Genomic DNA, 21708 nt, shown 5'->3' with positions numbered 1-21708 from the left:
TCACTTTTTAATTTTAGTTAGTGTGTAATGTTGCTGTTTGAGCATAAACAACATCTGCAAAGTGACGACGCTCAAAGTTCAATGCAAAGGGAGATATTTTCTTCTAGAAATTGCTTTTTAAGGACTACAACAAACGACTGGTAGGGACTACAATGAGCTTCTTCCCAGTTATTGACATCACCCCAAAAATTTACATAAACCCCGCCCCCGAGAACACACAATAAGGGGGTGAGGCCATGTTGGGCTGCTTTAGAGAAGAGGAAGAGTTGTTGTAGTAGAGTGTTGTTGTCATGCCGTCATTTTACGTCGGACTGCTTCACAAACAAGGGTCAATTCAACGCTGGATTTGCACAAAAGATGAACATGACGGCACATGCTAGTCGATGAGTTGAATCAACTCCACAGCAACTACATAAATTTATCCACTAACCATTCAGAAACGTCCAGTTTCTTTCTAAAAGTTGTAACTTCTTCCTGAGTCTCTCCATCAGTGTCGACTCCGGTTTGAACAATGTAAGGCTGAACACCGTTACTGACAATCCTCATTTTGGCTGCGTGACATTCTCCAGTTTTGTTGTTGTTGAGCAACCGAAACACAAGCTGCCTCTTCTGGAAAGGGGGCCGGAGCAGTAGCTCATTTGCATTTAAAGGGACACACTCAAAAATGGCATGTTTTTGAGAAAGATGCATTTTGTGACCAAGTCCAATTGTACTGTATTCGTGGAAAGTGCCTAATACAGTATCATCTAACCTGCAGGAAGTGAAACTATGTGTAAGTGCTAATTTCTTGGGGGAAAAAAACCCACTCAAACATTCCAGATCCTTGCAAATAAAACAAGGCATGCAAAATACAAATATTAAAAACATACAGAAAATGAAAGCAGTTCAGAATGGTCATAAAATCTGTTGTCAGCAGGAAATTTTTATTACATGAACAATAACATGAGGGGAAAAAAAACAAGTAGTCGTTGAGGTTTCATTTAAAACAGCACTAATCGTTTCTGAAGGCATCAGTCACGAGTTCAGATGAGATGCATTCATATTTTAGCTGTTTTGTTTAGATGTTGGTGTCTGGTTGCTTGTTATTAATAACAAGAGTATGATTTAAATTACATGAGATTCTTATTTCCAATTGATCAGATGTACAAATCACATGATCAGTCGACTAAAAATGATTTGCGATTCGTCGAGAACGTGGAAAGAAAAGCAAATGGCGGTTAGGAACAGTAAACGTTGACCAGTGGTGTGACCTGACAGGTTTTGTAAAGCTTAGAGAAGCAAGTCTACCCTGAGAGAAGTTTCTAGAACATGGGCAAGCTTGCCAGACCACCCCTGGCTCTATGTGTTTGGTTAATATAACTGTACACTCTATTAAATATCATCAGCACGCTAGTGTCAAGGACCTAAGATATATCCTTTTCAGTAAATGTGTAATATTTATATATATATTTACATATGTTTTAAGATCCAACCCTCAGTACTATTAAGACATGTGCAAGTGTTTTCTAACAACCTCAACAAGACATGAAGGCAAAGAACACAAATTCAGAATAATTGCTGTACTTTCTTCAATTCTTCACATTTTTTCTAAGTGCTGCGTGAATTTTCCCCGTGTGGTACTGAGGAGTTGTAAATATCGAGTATAAAACATGATACAGTAGGAAAGGAACATCAATATAATAAATAAAAAACAGTATTTCAATCAAAAGCAGCAAAACGACCATCTGGATTGATCAAACGCTACGTGAGCATTCATCTGCGCTTTGATGCATTATGCGATTTCACGGTTTGTGAGGTCTAAAAAGCTGCATGTTTCAGTGTTCGCAAAGTTATACAAAACAAACAAGCCGTCCTTTATAGGAAAGACTGTTTGTTTTGCTTTGGTCATTGTGTTCAGACTTCAAATGCATTCAGTGTTTCGTCCACAAACATCTGCTTTTGATTCGGCCTTATTCAGTTTTAGACCAGAAACAGACTCTACGCAAGTATGTGGATGCAAGTATTTTTATCAACACAAGCGAAATGTGTCAGAACGAAATTCAAATGTGGCCGAAAGGGCCATTACGCACCTTATTTTCCATCGCAGAAGCAAGCTATTTTCTGTCAATTTGTGAGATTTCAGATTCATTAGCTGCTTTAGGGAAATTTTGTCAATTACATAGTGCAGTAAACGGTAAACAATTTGTTGTACAAACCGGTGTGTTTATAATTATGACAAATAATATGATATCAAATAGTTTTTTGTTGTTTTTGTTGTTTCTCTTACTTCCCAAAAGTTGATAAGGACTTAAGGAAATATCTTAGCTTATATATGAAAAATGTGTTTGACATTGCAGGGCCTTTGAATCAAAAAGGTTGAGAACCACCGATTTAAAGCAAACTCTATCGCCCCCTTGAGTATTGCAAGAACTTTTTAAGTGATTTCAGGCATTTGGATAATGCCAGGCATTAAAGGGATAGTTCACCCAAAAATGAAAATTCTGTCATCATTTAGGGGCTGTTTACACAACACTGTTTTCAACTAAAAACGGAAAACTTTTTGAAGTTTTAAAGTTTTTTTTTTTTGAAAACGGGTTTCAAAGTGCAAGTTTTTGAAAACGTAAAACTGCAAAAACACAAATCTGTGAAAACGGTGACGTCATGCATATGCACCTTATTTTTCAACGTGTTTTCTGTGAATGTGCGAGACTATAGGGAAATAACGAGAATATCGAAGTGCAGTAACGTATAAAAGTAAGTATAAAAATAAGGTGGATAGGCATGCGCCTTTGACGTTAATGCTCTGTAAAAGAATGCATATGTGCAGGCATGTAGTCTTTCTTTACAAAGTGACATCGCCAACTACTTGTCTGGCATGTGTAATACAGCATTTTAAGACATTTTCGCAAATCCATGTGAACAGGGAAAGTTTTGATAATGTTGTCACCTGTACAAAGAACAATCTTTTCCGTTTTTAGTACATCGTTGTCGTGTAAACGTACCCTTATTCACCCTCAAGTTGTTCCAAACCTGTATGAATTTCTTTCTTCTGTTGAACACAAAAGAAGATATTTTGAAGAATGTGAGTAACCAAACAGCTGATGGGACCCAACGACTTCCATAGTATGAAAAAAATAAAATAAAAATGACTATGGAAGTCAATGAGGCCCATCAGCTGTTTGCTTATCATCCAACTTGCAACTTGAGGGTGAGTAAATGAAGTCAGAATTTTCATTTTTGGGTGAACTAACCCTTTAATGCCCTCTCTTCAAAACAACCTGAACACGTAAAATGATTGACAGGCAGAGACCATTTGATTGGCTAACAATCACGGGCCGCTTCCCTGACGCCATTTTATCATCTACAGAGTTTTGTTCTCTCACAGAGACAGGTGTGATTTCATCTGTCAGATAGTCATGAAATATTGTGCATGCTATTCCAAAATAAAATAAAATAAAATAAAATGAAAAACTGACTTAGAGCACATTTAGGTACGCCCGCATGCTTGCAATGCGCCGAAGAAGCATTCACGGCTGTATTTGCATACTTGAGAATAATTATGAATAAATAATGATCCTGTGTGGTTGAAAAGACTGTGAAGCTGTTTCATATCTACACATGACAACTGCTCTCTCTGGGTCAGAGGCAGTGATAAAGCAGATCTGAATGTTCGCTGGCATAGTGTTTGCCATAGCCGAATCATTATCATTAGGAATAAGTTTGCATGGGGGTTTGAATCAAGATCATAATCTTTTAACAATTAATCATACAGCTCTAGACTGTAGCCAGATCAGTACCTGTATATGTATTTATGCAGGTCAGCGTCTGTTTGGAGAGAGCATTCTGGGACTGACCCAGGGTTCAGTGTCTGACCTGCTGTCCAGACCAAAGCCCTGGCATAAGCTCAGTCTGAAGGGTCGGGAGCCGTTCGTCCGCATGCAGCTGTGGCTCAACGACCCGCACAACGTGGACAAACTCAGAGACGTCAAGAAAATGGAGAAGAAAGGTGAAAGAACAAACATCAATTCAGTTTTTCAGTGATTCTGCATCAGTTTTTATCATGTATTATTACATACACTGTAAAAAAGAAACAAATTCTTACTCTGTATTTTTGTCTACAAATAATAATAAATTATTAAATCAATACACATTTACTTGATAAGCAAAATTTAAGAGATTAAGTCTTGTTTACTGAAACAAATCACCCAAATTTCCCTTTGAATTAAGTTGGGGGTTTTTTTACCCCACACAGATTTTTCTCACTTAATTATGATTTTTTTCAGAAAATAAGACTTAACTTCTTAAAGGCCTGTTCAAAGCAAGAATGTTAACTATAAAAATAACTATTTTAGCATCCACACCAACACATGATATCATTCTGTTTATTCTAAGTGTGTGTCTACCACTTTAAAGCAGGATGGATTCTGATTGGCTGTCAGTGTTTTTACCATTCATCAGCTGGAAAAAATCATTGTGAAAGTGATTCTAACTATATTGTGTCTCTGCCGTTATCTTATAATATAATATAATGGATTGGACTGGACATCAGACGAGAATCTGTTTTTAGTGCGCTTTAATTGTGTTTATTTATCATCCGATGAGCACTTGGTGTCATTTGCAGTATTCTAGTGATTTTGATACTTATTTCCAGGTGCTCTTTATACTGCAGGAGATTCGTGGTAATTTTACTTATAATAATAATAATTATTCAATAATTCTCAATAATTCTCCTTACTGCTCTCCAGCGCCAGACTGACGGGCTCCAGGGTCATGTTTGAATAATTTTTAATTATTATTATTATAAGTAAAATTACCACGAATCTCCTGCAGTATAAAGAGCACCTGGAAATAAGTATCAAAATCACTAGAATACTGCAAATGACACCAAGTGCTCATCGGATGATAAATAAACACAATTAAAGCGCACTAAAAACAGATTCTCGTCTGATGTCCAGTATGTCATAATTTGAGTTTAAGTGCATTTATTTTAAACTCCCTGCGAAAATGTCTTAATTATAAAATGATCTGAATGTAAAGTGTTACACTGCCATAGATAAACATACAGTCATTCTCCACAGGAAGTGACATCAATAGGACAGGTTCCCTCATGTAGGAGGATCATGATGTCATGTTATTCCATTCAGAGGGAGGAGGGAGTTTGCAGAGACCCACGACTCTCATGCGGGAGGAAACACAGACGGATAGATGGATGAAGAATGATAAAACAAGTACGGCGTGTTTCTTCTCGTCAGCCGAGACCACGACTGGATCACTGATCAGCTTAAAACGTATGCATGCTAACAAATCCCCGTGAAAACCCCGTCCCACCCCACCAGTCTCTCTGTCGGTGGTCTTTGAGGCTCCTTTGAAACGTATCTTACATTTATATCTAAACCTCTGGGCGGAAAAGTATGCTCGAAACGTTAGAGGTTACAGGAAGTGCACTGGCCCGTGTGTTTGTGTGAGACCAGCTCGTCGGGACAGTGAGGTACATGTGTGATGATGTGTGAAACGTAGTATTTTTTGTTTCATTTTCCACTATAAATATCTAAACATTCTTAAATCGATATACATTTACTTGAGAAGCAAAATGGCTAAGGAGAAGGAGTTTTTAAATTATCTAAATTAATAGAGTTTGTGCTTAAAACAGAATAAAAAAGCTTTTTATTTTGCAATTCTGACTCTCGGTATTGCGAGGTATAAATTTCAACTGAGAGATAAAAAGTCACAGTTACCTTTATTATTTTTTATTCCATGGTGGAAAGAAGCTTCCTTAGAGAAATAAACTTCACTCAATGGGAAAATAAGGTTCTTTTTCTTACCCCACTGACAGATATTTCTTGTTTTAAGCATGAACTCACTTAATTTTGTGCAATTGTTCAGTAAACAAGACATATCCCATGATTTACTCTCCCTTAAGTCATCCTAGGTGCATACGGCTGTCTTCTTTCAGGCGAACACAATCTGAGTTATATTATAAAATATCCTGGCTCTTTCAAGCTTTATAGTGAATAAAAGTGCATCCATCCATCATAAAAGATATCCACATGGCTCCAGGGGTTAATAAAGGCCTTCTGAAGTGATGTGATGCATTTTGGTAAGAAAAATATTCATATTGAAATCTTTAGGAACTAAAATAACTAGCTTCTGGCAGACGGCCTACGCAAATTGACTTACGCCAAAAGAGTAACTTCTGACGCGATGCTAGTTATTTTAGTTTATAGTTTTAAACGTGGATATTTCTTACAAAAACGCATCGCTTTGCTTCAGAAGGCCTTCATTAACCCCCTGTGGATATCTTTTATGATGGATGGATGCACTTTTTGGACTTCAAAATCAGGAGCCCCATTCAATACCAGGATATTTTATAATATAACTCTGATTGTGTTCATCTGAAAGAAGATAGTCATATACACCTAGGATGGCTTGAGGGTGAGTAAATCATAGGATAATTTTAATTTTTGGGTGAACTATCCCTTTAATATCTTAAGTCATTTTGCTTCTCAAATATTTTGATTTAATAATGTTTAGATATTTGTGCTAGAAAACAAGAGTAAGAAAAGCATTTTTTTTTTTTTGCAGTGTGTGAACTGTGCACAAGAGCCCTGGTGTAAAACCTCAAAGTATCCAACCAAAGAAAAATTAAAAAAATTTTAAAAAAAATGACACGTTCACGAAATAAAAAATGCATCTACCGTCGTACTGACTTTTTTTTTACATTACCTTTTTTCTTGTTTTTTACCGTTTTTCTCTTTTTATAGTATCGCTCAAGTATATCACAGGTTACTATCTAGAGAGGAAATAGAGGGTAAATTATGTTCCATGCTACATCTTGTTCAGAGAAGGCTATTGCAGACGATTTCTACAACACACACAATCACACGTTGTACGCTTGTATAACAAAAGTTCCAAAACATGTCACCAAGAAACTAAATACATATGCAGTGTTCACTATTTAGAGTCTTTTAGGACTATCCCTCGGTCAAGGTGAAGCTGTCGCACGTCACTTGACTTCGTGTCCCGTCTTACAGACAAAAGTTGAAAAACTGCTATTCAAAAATTAGCAAATTTGGTCATTGTCTCTCTCTTTTTTTTTCTTTTTTTTTTAAATAAGTAGTGCTTTTTGATGGCTTAAGACAGAGGTCTTTTATTTGAATAATCTCACCCAGTGGCAATCTACAAGACGTCAGTGTGCATTTCATGACACCGCTACTTTTTCTCTCCTTCGCTGTTTAAAACAAAACCAGCTAGTGCTGTGACGTAGAATTCAAAGTTACTTTATCAAAATACCTAAAACGTGTTTATAAATATCTGACGGCCAGATTTTTTCGTCAGAGCGGCTCGTACGATGACGTTAAAACTATCTCTAGAACTCCCACTCCAGCGTTTCCTCCCGGTTGGCGGCTCGCTCCAGCCGATGGATGATGTTGTTGAGGTTGGCCATCTTCTCGTTGCGTCTCTGAGTGCTTTTGTTGAGTTTGGAGTTGAGCGACGGCGACTCCAGGCCGTAGTTGGTGGGCTGATGATGGCTCGGGGCTGGAAGGTTGGGCAGCGACGGAGAGATGGGGGCGGAAGAGGACGGGACGGGGGACACGGACATCATGAGGCCAGGCGAGGACGCGGCGGAGGGCGAGTTGAGCGACACCTCCAGGCTGCTCCGGGACGGTTCGGACGAAGCTTTGAAGCTGACGGGATCCTCGGGCGACTTCTCCAGCTCCTCGCCCTCGTGCGCCGCCGCCAAGCTGTTCCTCTGCGGTCCGTCGGTAAGCAGACCCTGATTGCGGCCCGGCTCCTCGTCCCTGACGCCCGGGTCGCTTTTCAGCTGAGAGAACTGGACGCCGACAGAGAAGCACTTGGCCTGCCTCAGACGCAGCTCCTCGTCTTCATCCGGCTCGTTCGCCTCCTGTTTGACGGTGAAGCGTCGAGGGACAGTGCTGAGAGGGCGGCTGCGGACGGCCGAGGGCTGCTTCCTGTCGTCGCGGTCGGACACGGGGCTGTGGGAGGCCAGGGGGGAGTAGTTGTTGTGTTCGGCGTCCGTGTCGTTGTCTTGGAGACCCTCCATCAGGACCTCTCGTCGCATACGGGACCTGCTTAGAAGGTGATGGTAAAGCAAGCTCAGAATAAAGATACATTTACTGCGTGAACGCACAGAATACGGCCTTTATTTTTTCAGTGAGCTATATTGTTGTCACATGGCTAACTTAACTAAAATTATTAAAATGGAAATAAAATAAAATATAAATATTAGGTGAAAAAAATTTGATGAAAAAAACTTAAACGAAAATTAGAAATGTTAGTGTTACAAAAAATAGAAAAAAGCTATATAAAATATATATATATATAAACTAATTAAAATGACAAAAGCACAAAATGAAATTACTGAAACTTCAGCTAAGATAAAAAAATGAAAATATAAAAATAAATGCTAATTCAAAATATGAATACATACTATAACAGTATATAAATAAAACTAAAATAACAATAAATTGCATGTAAATTGTATGTGTAATTCAGTGAATCCAGATAAACGGTAAATGAAAAAAGTTAATATTAAAATACTAAACTTGATCAAACTAAAACTATATATTTATATAAACTAATAAAAATAATTAAAGCCCATAACAAAATTACTAAAACTTCAACTAAAATTAAAATGAAAACTGAAAACAGTATATAAATAATACTACAATAACATTGGATCTCATTACATTGCATGTGTAATTCAGTTATCATCTGAAAATTAACATTTTAAATCCTGTTTATTAATAAAATGTTTTAACATTTGGATAAAAAAAAAGAAAGAGTTTGCTGCTGATGTGACTTCCAGTTCGAGAACTTTGCACTGTGGGATACTATATCTTACAGCGTGCTCTGGTTGAGGGGACCAAAGGTAAAATTAAGAAAATATCATTGAAAAAAAATTACTTTGCCACTGTGCTGGTGTAGACGTTCTCTTTTTTCTCAATTTCTATCTCCTCAAATGTCCAGCAGGTGGAGCCAAACTCCTATTTAAAGCTTCAAACAGTTTGGATACAACTTTGACATCTCTTTTAGCCATCTTTTTACTAGGTAAGTAGCAAAAAAAAAAAAACCCATCAGATTCTGACCTGTAGTTGTGGAACCAGTTGATGACGGTGTTGGTTTTGAGGTTGAGTTGGGCGGCCAGCATCTCGATGGTGTGCTGCGAGGGGTACGGCTCCTGGAGATACGCCTTCCTCAGAGCCTCCTTCTCCTCCGCCGCCAGCACCACTCGGGGTTTCTTGGCTTGGCTGAAGGGGCAAAACTCCAGCGGGGTCAGACCCGGACTGATGCAGTCAGAATGAGCGCCGGGGGAATCGCTGTCTGAGCTGGGACTCAACAGACCGTATCGCCTCTTCAGATACGCTGGAGAAAAGGAAGAGAGAGACATTTTGTATTTAAGCAGTTATGTGGTTGAGATGAAGTTATGATTAACTCCATGGGTCATCCACTTTTTTGTCTTGCTTTCCATGAAATGCTTAAATTAAGATATATTTACTTGAGAAGCAAAATGACTTAAGGATCATTCACACCAAGGACAATGACGATAACGATAACAATAAAGATATGGATTTAAAAATCCATTATATTATATTATAAGATAACGGCAGAGACACAATATAGTTAGAATCACTTTCACAATGATTTTTTCCAGCTGATGAATGGTAAAAACACTGACAGCCAATCAGAATCCATCCTGCTTTAAAGTGGTAGACACACACTTAGAATAAACAGAATGATATCATGTGTTGGTGTGGATGCTAAAATAGTTATTTTTATAGTTAACATTCTTGCTTTGAACAGGCCTTTAAGAAGTTAAGTCTTATTTTCTGAAAAAAATCATAATTAAGTGAGAAAAATCTGTGTGGGGTAAAAAAAACCCCAACTTAATTCAAAGGGAAATTTGGGTGATTTGTTTCAGTAAACAAGACTTAATCTCTTAAATTTTGCTTATCAAGTAAATGTGTATTGATTTAATAATTTATTATTATTTGTAGACAAAAATACAGAGTAAGAATTTGTTTCTTTTTTACAGTGTATGTAATAATACATGATAAAAACTGATGCAGAATCACTGAAAAACTGAATTGATGTTTGTTCTTTCACCTTTCTTCTCCATTTTCTTGACGTCTCTGAGTTTGTCCACGTTGTGCGGGTCGTTGAGCCACAGCTGCATGCGGACGAACGGCTCCCGACCCTTCAGACTGAGCTTATGCCAGGGCTTTGGTCTGGACAGCAGGTCAGACACTGAACCCTGGGTCAGTCCCAGAATGCTCTCTCCAAACAGACGCTGACCTGCATAAATACATATACAGGTACTGATCTGGCTACAGTCTAGAGCTGTATGATTAATTGTTAAAAGATTATGATCTTGATTCAAACCCCCATGCAAACTTATTCCTAATGATAATGATTCGGCTATGGCAAACACTATGCCAGCGAACATTCAGATCTGCTTTATCACTGCCTCTGACCCAGAGAGAGCAGTTGTCATGTGTAGATATGAAACAGCTTCACAGTCTTTTCAACCACACAGGATCATTATTTCTGTCTTACAATAATTCCTATTATCACAGAAGCACTGGGTTAAAAGTTTATAGTTCAGATATAAACACTGATGTCTATGGTAGCGATTAAAATGGACTAATCACCTCTTGAAAATAACTTCAAATAACGATTGTTTCAATTACATTGTTACACCAGTAGGTGGCGACAAGGGGCTGTTTAAAAAAAATGTCACTGAGTCATTCATTCACAAGATTTGTTCAAAAATACTGATTCATCCAGTAATGAAACTCTTTGTGTTTGAGTCATTGAATCATTTATTCAAAAAAAAAAAAAAAAAAAAAATCAAATTAATTAAATATTTTTAAATAGACTGCAGCAATTAACATTTAGTCAGAACCTCTAGTAAATTACATGTTAAAATCGTGACTGTCAATTTATCCAGACTCGTGCAGCTCATACAGTCCTTTTGATTCTCCTTAGTTGTAAGTTTGACATGAATCAGTTTCAAAGTATCCGTTTCAATGAATGGGTTAAAAACTGGATTACTTTTTTTTTTTAAATAAATAAATAAATACTTTAGCAAAGATGCATAAAATTGATCAAAAGTGACAGCAAAAACATTTATAATGTTACAAAAGATCTCAATTTCAAATAAATGTTTTAATATTTTATATTTATCAAAGAATTATGTAAAAAAATAGTGTCACAGTTTTCACAAAAATATGAAGCAGCACTACTGTTTTTAACATTGATAATAATAAACAGAAATGTTTCTTGAGCAGCAAATCAGCATATTAGAATGATTTCTGAAGGATCATGTGACACTGAAGACTGGAGTAACGATGCTGGAAATCCAGCTTTGATCACAGGAATAAATGACATTTTAAAATATATTAAAATACAAAACAGTTAATTTAAATTGTAATAATATTTCACGATATTTTACTGTTTTTTGATCAAACAAATACAGTCTTGGTGAGCATAAAAGACTTCCTTCAAACATTTGAATAGTGTATCTCACTCAAAAATGCTAATTTTACATTGGTGGATCCGAAATGGTCGATATTCATATTCATGCATTTTATTAATATTTATGTTAATCGTTTATGGCTTATGATTGATCAGTTTTACTTTTGATTTCATGTATTTATGTACTTCTACTTTATATATATTAATTCTTATCATGTTTTCAAGTATTTACTTGTTATTGTACCCTTATGGTTATTCTTATTTTATATTTAAGAGTATGTATGCTTGTTATATTCAATTGTTCTTCAAGTGTTCCACGTTTGTGGTTAGATACTGGACGCCTGCCAAGCACTGCAGAAGTGATGTTCTTCAGAATTAGTTGCTCATTTGAATCTGATCAAAATATGTCTGCTGAAATTTAACAGTGTAAGATTTGCAAAATTCCCTAAGGGTTAAAACAGCTATTTTTGACACTGGACCAGTGGATGACGTAATGGGTGAAATCAGTTAACCTTTTATTTTAACAAAAACATCAGTTTGAGTGGGTTGGGAACTTCCCTGTATGCTTATGGTATAATATGGACTGAGTTGTTGATAATTTAGCTTTGTCTTCCTTTGCTCTCCTTGGCTTCTGCTTCTCTCTCTCATCTGCAAATGTCTTAATTATTGTTCTTTCTTTCTGGTATTTAATTTTCATCTATTGGATACAATACTCAGATTTTAGAAAGTTATTTTACCGTTTGGTTTTACTAAATATTTAAAGCTGCGTGTGAGGCTAAATTTAATTGTAGTGAATCAATTATTTTTCATCAACGTTATTATCAGCCTGGATCTCGTTTTCCCAAGTTTATGCATCATACATGTACTAAAATTCTGTTGTTCACAAAGTGCTGTGTACATTGTGCAGTAAATCACCTAAGTTGTTGTCCGTCAGAACTTCCTTCACTCTCTTGGTGATGGCGTACGTGTCCAGCTCTGGCGACATGGCCACCAGCTCCTGGATCCCCAGCGGTGTGTGGGGCTGCTGGGGGACGGTCATGCCCGGGGTGCTCTTCCCTCCGTGAGGCTCCACCTGCTGAGGGTGCTGGTTCTCCTTACTGCTCTCCAGCGCCAGACTGACGGGCTCCAGGGTCATGTTGGGGTGTCCGTCTTCAGGACTCGGAGGAGGGGACGGGGATGAGCGGGTCGTCACGGGGCTCTTATCTGAGAACCAACAGCCAAAGATGATATTAGTGTTTACAGTCAGGGGCATTTAAGGTTTATTAGTTATGATAAAACTACTAAAACTATGCAATAGCATTCCCACTAGTACCGACTTGGGCACTGAAATTTTAAAAATGTGATGACACCAGGCACGTGCACAGGTAGGGCTCAACCTGTGCAGAGCACATGCCCTTTTTGTCCTTACACTCCGAAGTGCCTTTTTTTTTGGAGGTGTTTTATTTTATTTATTTTCTTGAATAAATCAATGAATTTTCTTGAAAAATTTTGCTTGTGACAAAATCTTTTTGGATCCGCTCAAACTGTCAGTCAAACCTCTTAACTCCGCCCCCTGAGTGCAGCGAACTGAAGTTCCACAGCAGAGCAGCTGAACGTCTTGCTACAGTAAATAAATATCTTGTTGTTTGAATAAGTAGGCTACAACGTTGTCTTTATGAAAGAAACATTAGTATGTCTATAAAGTTTCATATTTTATCCATTTGAGGCCTGAGACCGGCGGCGGAGAGACAGGGAGGGGGCTAGCATTTGCCTTCTAAGTCATAGCCAATACCAATAGCCTACAAATAGCCTTAAATAGCCTGTGCATACAGTACAGTAGTATTACATCTTTTATAAATTGAGATTGTGGCCAAACGTATTTTACAACAGGAAAAATTGAGCGCTCATAACCTATTGATGACAACGTAACACGTAGCCTAATGTGATGCGGACAAATTGCACATTTGCACATATTCGCTGGTCAAAAACCCAGCGTAACTGCATTTGAATTTGACAAAAAAGCGACTGAGTGATCCCCGTCGTCAGCTAGGTAAAATATATTTCTAAGGAATTTCTTCTTTGATTTATGATGGCTATCTGCATACACTTAATTCATTAACATTTAATCGTATTATATATGGTCACACAGTATGGTTAATGTTTACGATGTTAATATGTATTTGCTCGCTAGATAATGTTTTTAATCTAGTATTGTATACTCCCCGCTCTTCACATGTATAAACATAGTAAAACATGGTTTTACTACAGTAATGTTGTAGGAACTAAAAAACATTACAGAATCATCAGGTCACTGTGCTTCTTTATATTTTATAATGCAGAATGTAATGTGTGTGTATTAATGTGTTGAGAGGGACATCCCTGGATCACAGTGAAGTTCAAACACATGGCTCACAGAAGATTGCTGTTGTAATTATTTTTAAAGAAGCCCTGAAACCCTGTATATATATATATATATATATATATATATATATATATATATATATATATATATATATATATATATCGTGCCCTTTTTTTTCCAGTTTCAGCACATGCCCCTCAAAAGGTCTGTGCACGGCCCTGGATGACACCAGCATTTCTCCCTAGCATTTTGAGCGCTGTTGAGCGGATTGTTAAACACCTCTGATTGGCCATTGTGTTCACGCGCTCAACAGATAAGTCTGTGATTGTCTACACTGATCAACGCTTCAAAAACATTTTGTAAGTAGACATCTTTTCTCCGAGTGCTTACACAGTTACACATGGGAGCGTTTGAAAGCAGGCATATATCAGCGGATCCCTAATATATCCACTGATAGACGACTGTAATCAGTAAGCATGACTGACCTTGGTTGTGGCTGTGGTTGGGCAGCTGGTTGAGTCCGTGACCCAGCTGGTCCAGCAGCCAGAGCTGCATGCGTATAAAGGGCTCACGTCCCTTCTGAGTGAGTTTACTCCAGGGTTTAGGCCTGGATAACATGTCGCTCACACTGCCCTGAGACAAACCCAACACCTGCGAGAGAGACAGAGACAGATGATGAGACATAAAAAATAAGTCTGAAGTAATGTCATAACACAGGCTTCCCTTCATAACAGAACAGAAACCCCACTGCTTTTCACTGTCAACTATTCTAATGACCACTAGATGGCTGCAAAAGACAACACGCAACCCAAGAGCTTCAGCTAGCAGCTCATTACTGAACTTAGACTGCTGCTCAAGAGTTTGGGGTCAGTTTTGTTTTTAAAGAAATACTTTCATTCAGAATAGATGCAATGATCAGAAGTGACAGTAAAGACATTTAAAATTATACAAAAAATTTCTATTTGATATAAATGCTGTTCTTTTGAACTTTCTATTCATTAAAGAATCCTGAAAATGTATAGAAGCTTCCACAAAATTATGAAGCAGCACAACTGTTTTCAACATTGCAAAGCAAATGCAGCAAATCAGCATATTAGAATGATTTATGAAAGATCATGTTATTTTAAATTGTAAAAATATTTCATAATATTAGTTTTTACTTTTTTTTTGATTAAATAAATGCAGCCTTGGTGAGCAGAAGAGACTTCTTTCAAAAACCAAAAAATCTTACTGACCTCAAACTTTTGAACAGCAGTGTATAAAGGGCACCAAAGTTTTTTTTTTTTCAGCTTGGAATTATAAAATATTATATTAATAAAGTATTCACAGCGATTCACTTTTCACTTTATTCCAAAATGGATTAATTATTTTCCTCAAAATTCTACAAACAATACTCCATAATGACAACATGAAAGAAGTTTGTTTGAAATCTTTGCAAAAATCTTTGCGAATACTTTCCGGATGCACTGTATTTATTATATTATATTATATTATATTATATTATATTATATTATATTATATTATATTATATTATATTATATTATATTATATTATATTATATTATATTTCAAATGCAAATTATCTCCAAAGTTTTACCATAGTATATTCATATTATTTAGCATGGATTCAAGTATAAGACGGAGTATAATTGCACTGCAATTGCATGCAAATCAGGTTGAGGTGACCGACAAGAAGAAATATCAGCTCAAATTCTTGAAAAACAAAAACCAAAATAACTGCAAGGCAAGCTCTGTGGTATCATTTCGTCTTTGGAATAATATGCACAGATTAATCGTTCACAAACAGACCAGAAACATGTATTAACAAAGTATATATTTCATAATGATTTAATGACAACAAATTCTGAACTTAAAAGGAGAACTAGATATGAATGTTTAGATGTGCGTTTCAGATCCCAAATCAGATTTCTGCTGTTTCCACACAATAAGATAAAATTTGTGGCAAATTTTGGTGGAAAAAAATAGTTTCATGCCTTTGATTGCTTTGATTTCGACTCGTTATAAAATGGAAACGTTCTCTCCAGCTGTGCTGTTTTTTAGGACACAAAAACAATCCTACCTTCTCTCCAAAGATCCTCTGGCAGATCCCGTTCTTGGCCAGTTTTTCCTTCACCTGCCGGGTGAGTTCGAGGGTGTCCACCTCACGGTACATGTACATCTCGTACTGCTCTGGGGTCAGCGGCGGGACGGTGGGCTTCAGGGTTCGAGGGATGTAGGTGGGAAAGTACGACACCCGTCCTCCTCCGCAGGGCGCCTCGCCACTGACGGACGCGTCCGGCTCCACTTTGATCTCCACCTGCCGGCCCAATACAGGTTCATCCTCTGGCGCGGACGCTTCTTCACCGTTTGCAGGGCAGTCTCCGTTCTCCATCCGTGGCCAGGGACGAGGCATGGATGTGGATGAAGAGGAGGAGAGCGACGGAGAGACGGAGGTGAAAGGGTGAGGGGTGCCACTCATACCCATTACGACCGCGCCGCGCTCAGTGGACCAGTGCTGGTCGAAATACGCTCCGGCTTCGCCGATCTCCGACTTGACTTTACGGATGATGTTTTGGACGAAGGCGGCAGGTGACAGGACGCTGAGAGGTGCCTGAGGGCTGCCAGTGGGATTGGACACGCACACCGGCACGGACGTGCCCTCTTCTTGCTTGATGAAGGGCGGCGTGGGGGGCGGCTGACACTTGGTGGGATCCTGCAGAACGAGACGCTCACTGGTGGACGTCCGGCCACACACCTCCATCTCCAGCAGGGCCTGCTGCTGCGCCTGCATCTCCCGACGGGCCTGTTCCAAAATGCTCTTGATGGTTTCGTCAGAACTGCTACTTCCTCCAGAGCTGTTACGGCCCGATGAACAGCCCAGAGAAGACTTACAATCACCTGTCCAATACACACAGACCAGAACAGACGCATTACTACCACCCCACTGTACTACCCTAGTAAAAAAGTATTTAAAATACATTTATTTCATACTAAGTATAGTACAAATATATTAAAGGTCCCTATCGCAAGATGTAATATAAGTCTCTGGTGTCCTCAGAATGTGTCTGTGAAGTTTCAGCTCAAAATACCCCACAGATCATTTATTATAGCTTGTTAAATTTGCCCCATTTGGGTGTGAGTAAAAACACACGTCATTTTTGAGTGTGTCCCTTTAAATGCAAATTAGCTGATGCTCCCGCCTGCTTTCCAGAAGAGGGCGGAGCTTTAACAGCTCGTGCTTCGGTTGCTCAACAACAACAAAGCTGGAGAATCTCACGCAGCCAAAATGAGGATTGTCAGTAACTGTGTTCAGCCTTACATTGTTCAAACCGGAGTCGACACTGATGGAGAGACTCAGGAAGAAGTTACAACTTTTAGAATGAAACTGGACGTTTCTGAATGGTTAGTGGATAAATTTATGTAGTTGCTGTGGAGTTGATTCAACTCATCCACTAGCATGTGCCGTCATGTTCATCTTTTGTGCAAATCCAGTGTTGAATTGACCCTCATTTGTGAAGCAGTCCGGCGTAAAATGACGGCATGACAACAACACTCTACTACAACAACTCTTCCTCTTCTCTAGAGCAGCCAAACATGGCCTCACCCCCTTTGTTGCGTGTTCTCGTGGGCGGGGTTTGTTTAAATTTTAGGGTTTGTGATGTCACTATCTTCCTTTGCTTTGAACTTTGAGCGTTGGAACTTTGCAGATGTTGTTTATGAACAAACAGCAACATTACACACTAACTAAAGTGAAATCATAATCAACCACACCTTTAACATATTTACTGACATATCTCGAGACTTACGGATATAAAAATTATAAATAACTTTATTTGGATTACTACTTGAGCACAATGCATATTTCTTAATATTAAGCCTAAAATGTGTTTTATTGTCAATATTGATAAGGATTATATGGGAAACAGGAAAACAGAGCATATGTTTATGATATGATTATATTCTCTATTTTGCTTCTCAAGTAAATGTATCTTATTTTCATTTTTCCCACAGTGCAGAAAGTCATTCTGGACCATGAGTAGATGATCCAACAAACATACACACATCAGGCATCCCATTACGCAAAACAATCATATGCGCAGATCAAAGTCCGTTTCAGTACTGCTGTGTGTTATTGTGTAGGTAGCAGTGTGTGATTCATAAACTGCCTGTGGATTTCGTGTCTTTGTACCCACCTCTTTGTGACTGGATCTCCTTCTTGGCCTGCTCTAGAATATTCTTGATGGCATCGTCTGACCCAGTTTCAGGAGTTCGGATGCGAGGAGTAATGCTCCCTGCCGGAGAGGGTAAAGGAGAGAGAGGAGGTGAGGTGAGTGGGCCGGCTGATCAGAGAGCAGCTCCAAAGCCTTGCGTTTGATTGCTAGATCAATGGCCGCCTTTGAGAACTGGCATCAAGTGAGGGTGCGGTAACACGTGAAAGCTTTACTTTCAAAACTGAGAAGGAAAACAGAGCTGTGAGAGCATCACAACAAATACAGGGTTTGGAAGGGAGTGCGGAAGTTGTGCACAAATACAGTGATAGAAATGTTTGTACAGGAAACTGGACTGATTCTCTCTGGGGTCTGAAACGGTTCTGTGGGGTTTAGAGGGAAGAGACATCTTCTGGATGACAGATAGGCCTGTGGGATCGGTCAAAGACATGAAACACAGTTCACAACCCATTTATCTTCCATAATGTGGAATCAAATTAGAAGGACACAGCAGGTGGATAATATTGGTTGTGATCTCTCTTGAAACCTGTCAAGAACATTTCAGGATCATATTCACCTAAAATCAAAACAATATATGTAATCCCATTTTTTAGGGCCATGAATGTGATATTGTTGATATGGTAGTATTTTTTGTCTTGCATTTATGGTGATTTAAAAGGATTCCATTAATATTGTATTTACTGTAACCCAAACTTAACTCTTACTTTAAAATCTATATATATACACATGCACTGAAAGGCAGGACTTTCCTACAGCCACCATAATGAGTGCTGCAGTTTCTCGGGGTCGGTTCGGTCCACTCACCTCGCTGGCGAACCTGGATGGTGCGTAAAGCCAGGATGTTCTGCTCGTCTGACAGGAACTGTTTCATTTTGATGAAAGGCTCTTTGCCTTTGACGGTGAGCTTCCTCCAGGGTTTGGGTCGAGCCAGGATCTCGCTGACCGAGCCCTGCGAGAGGCCCAGCACGTAGTGGCCGAACACGCGCTGACCGATGTTGTGTTTCAGCAGCTGCTCTTTGACCTGAAAAGCGATTTCTGCCGTGTCCAACTGGTCGTCGTCTCCTCCTCCCCCTGAGCTACCGCTCTCTGATTGGTCACTTGGCATGCCTGTCTCCATAGTGACTGGCATAGAGGCGTTCTGATTGGCTGACATGAGGGCCGCTTTGGCAGCGTAGAGGGCGGTGGGGAAGGCCATGATGGAGCTGCCGTCTTTTTTGAAGAGGGGAGACAGGAGCTGTTTCTGCAGGAGCTGATCTCCGGGAAGTTTCTCGCCCGAGAAGGGCGACACTGAGAAGGGGCGGGGCAGTTCGTGGGCGGAGGAGGGCGTGTCAGTATTGGGCGGGCCTGGGCTGGAGGATGTGCGGCCATCTATGGGCAGTGTTCCTGGAGGCGAGGAATACGACCCCGCCGGGCGACTCACATCCTTACTAGAGTCCTCAGAATGACCCTCATCTTAGACAGAGAGAGAAAATGTGTTTATTTGATAAAATTGATATTTCTATAAAATCTGACAGGATGAGCCATATTCAATGCCGCTAATGTGACAGTAATGATTGACCCAGCTACTGAATAAATAAAGCATTAAATATAAATAATTATTTATTACATTATCTAATAAGATTAGAATTATTTTATTTATTAACAATAACAAAATATATAAAACACAATTATATATTAAATAAATCATTTATACATATATACATATAAAATAAAATAATTTAAATGTATTAAATATAAATAATTATTAATTATCTTATTTAATCATCATTTTATTATATTTATTTTATTTAATAACAATAATAAACAAAATATATAAAATACATATAATTATATATTAAATTAATCATTTATACATATATACATATAAAATAAAATAATTCAATATACGCCATTTATACAGTTTAGAATTATTAAACAAAAATATGTGTGACATTAACATTATTTTATTACAAAATATTTTATGTTTATTACAAATAATAAACATTATTATTAATAAATTAAAATAGAAAAAAATGAATAAAAAACAATATATATAGTTTAGCATGATACAGGTAAGCATTATTATACAACATATTTTACCACATAAAATGTCTATATTGTAGTATCATTGAGATACTATTATATTTTCCATACATTTCATTTTAATTTTAGTTAAAGTTTTAGTAATTTTTTTGTGTGTGTTTGTCATTTTTATTTATTTATATTAAGTTTAATTTTTATTTAATTATATTTATTTATATTTATATTAAGTCTATATAATTCTTATTTCAGTTTTAGTTTGTTATTTTAGTAGATCAAGTTAAACTAAATGAAAATGAGAAATGTTACTTTGGTAACCAGCTGAAATAAACTAAGTTTATAAATAAGTTTTCATCCTTACCGCTGTTGTGTAACACTCTGACTTTATCCACAAGAAATTTGTGAGAGGGCAGAAAGGCGTCTTTGTCCAGCAGCAGTGCCTCAGCAGTTTTGGCTGATTCCTACACACACACACACACACACAGGTTTGTTTTTGTGAATTGTGGGGACATTCCACAGGCGTAATGGTTTTTATACTGTACAAACTGTATTTTCTATCGCCCTACACCTAAACTTACCCATCACAGAAAACTGCACATTCTTACTTTCTCACAAAAACTCATTCTGTATAATTTATAAGCTTTTTGAGAAATGGGGACATGCATGGGGTAATGTCCTCATAAGTCACCCTCTCCTTGAATACTTATGTTATACCCATGTCATTATACAAATTTGTGTCCTGATATGTCACAAAAACACGCGCACACGCACACACACACACACACACACACACCTCATGATCAATGCAGATCTACATAATTGATGACGCTAGTGAGCCGTTCACACAGATCACTGTGGCGTTTCCTCATTGACAGATGCAGGCAACTGTTTTTCGTGGGGAAGTTTATTTGTCTTTTAGTTGAGCGGGTCAGTAACCTTATGCCAATATAATGCATAGCTGTTAAATAATCCTAAAGCTCTCTACAGGAATAATACTCGTTAGACTCACCTGGGATGAACTTCCATTGGCTGATGCCAGTTTCATGGCTTTCAGGATGCTGCAGGACACACAACGATACGTTAACATCATCATCCTGATACGTCAGCGCTATAGTGTGTGCTCCTGGAAACCTCACCTGAGTTCTGTTTTGATCTCTTCATAATCCATCTGGGACTGTAGTTTGGCCTCCAGGGTCTGTACAGACACAAATCAAGAAGTTAATTATGGGTCATCAATAAAACATTACATGGCAGAAGCTAAACGACAAACAGATGAAAAAACAACCAATATGTTTGTTTTTAACAGTTTTAACAAAGTTGTAGTCTCAACCTATAAAATCAAAATTATTCTTTAAAAACACATTACCAGCTAAAAGTTGGGGGTTGGTAAGATTTTTAAAAAATATTTTTATGCTCACCAATGCTGCATTTATTTGATATACAGTAATATTGTGAAATATTATTATAATATAAAAGAACAGTTTTCTATTTGAATATATTTTAAAATGTAATTTATTCCTGTGATGCAAAGCTGAATTTTCAGCATTATAACTCCAGTCTTCAGTGTCACATGATCCTTCAGAAATCATTCTAATATGCTGCTCAAGAAACATGTCTTATTATTATCAAGGTTAAAAACAGTTGT

The 21708-nt window shown here is 37.9% G+C and overlaps 1 protein-coding gene across 2 annotated transcripts in view; it reads right to left on the bottom strand.

Moving 5' to 3' along the window:
- Positions 1-6443: 6443 nt before the first annotated feature.
- Positions 6444-21708, bottom strand: part of cux2b (cut-like homeobox 2b) — a 186503-nt gene continuing 171238 nt past the window's right edge. Inside the window, exons 12-22 of one of the 2 annotated variants that reach the window (XM_048209083.1) lie at positions 21200-21258; positions 21073-21121; positions 20425-20524; positions 18849-19496; positions 18009-18107; positions 15896-16713; positions 14302-14467; positions 12391-12678; positions 10105-10293; positions 9087-9363; positions 6444-8069 (exon numbers count right to left, since the gene is read on the bottom strand). In XM_048209083.1, coding sequence (XP_048065040.1) covers positions 7346-8069; positions 9087-9363; positions 10105-10293; positions 12391-12678; positions 14302-14467; positions 15896-16713; positions 18009-18107; positions 18849-19496; positions 20425-20524; positions 21073-21121; positions 21200-21258 — 3417 coding nt within the window. In that variant the 3' untranslated portion in view covers positions 6444-7345. The remainder of the gene's footprint in view (positions 8070-9086; positions 9364-10104; positions 10294-12390; positions 12679-14301; positions 14468-15895; positions 16714-18008; positions 18108-18848; positions 19497-20424; positions 20525-21072; positions 21122-21199; positions 21259-21708) is intronic. The other variant, XM_048209084.1, reaches the window with a different exon arrangement.

Source organism: Megalobrama amblycephala, linkage group LG12, assembly GCF_018812025.1.
Source record: "Megalobrama amblycephala isolate DHTTF-2021 linkage group LG12, ASM1881202v1, whole genome shotgun sequence".
Classification (NCBI taxonomy): Eukaryota; Metazoa; Chordata; class Actinopteri; order Cypriniformes; family Xenocyprididae; genus Megalobrama; species Megalobrama amblycephala.
Note: the sequence above shows the minus strand (reverse complement) of the source record. Positions and strands in the feature narration are given on the sequence as shown.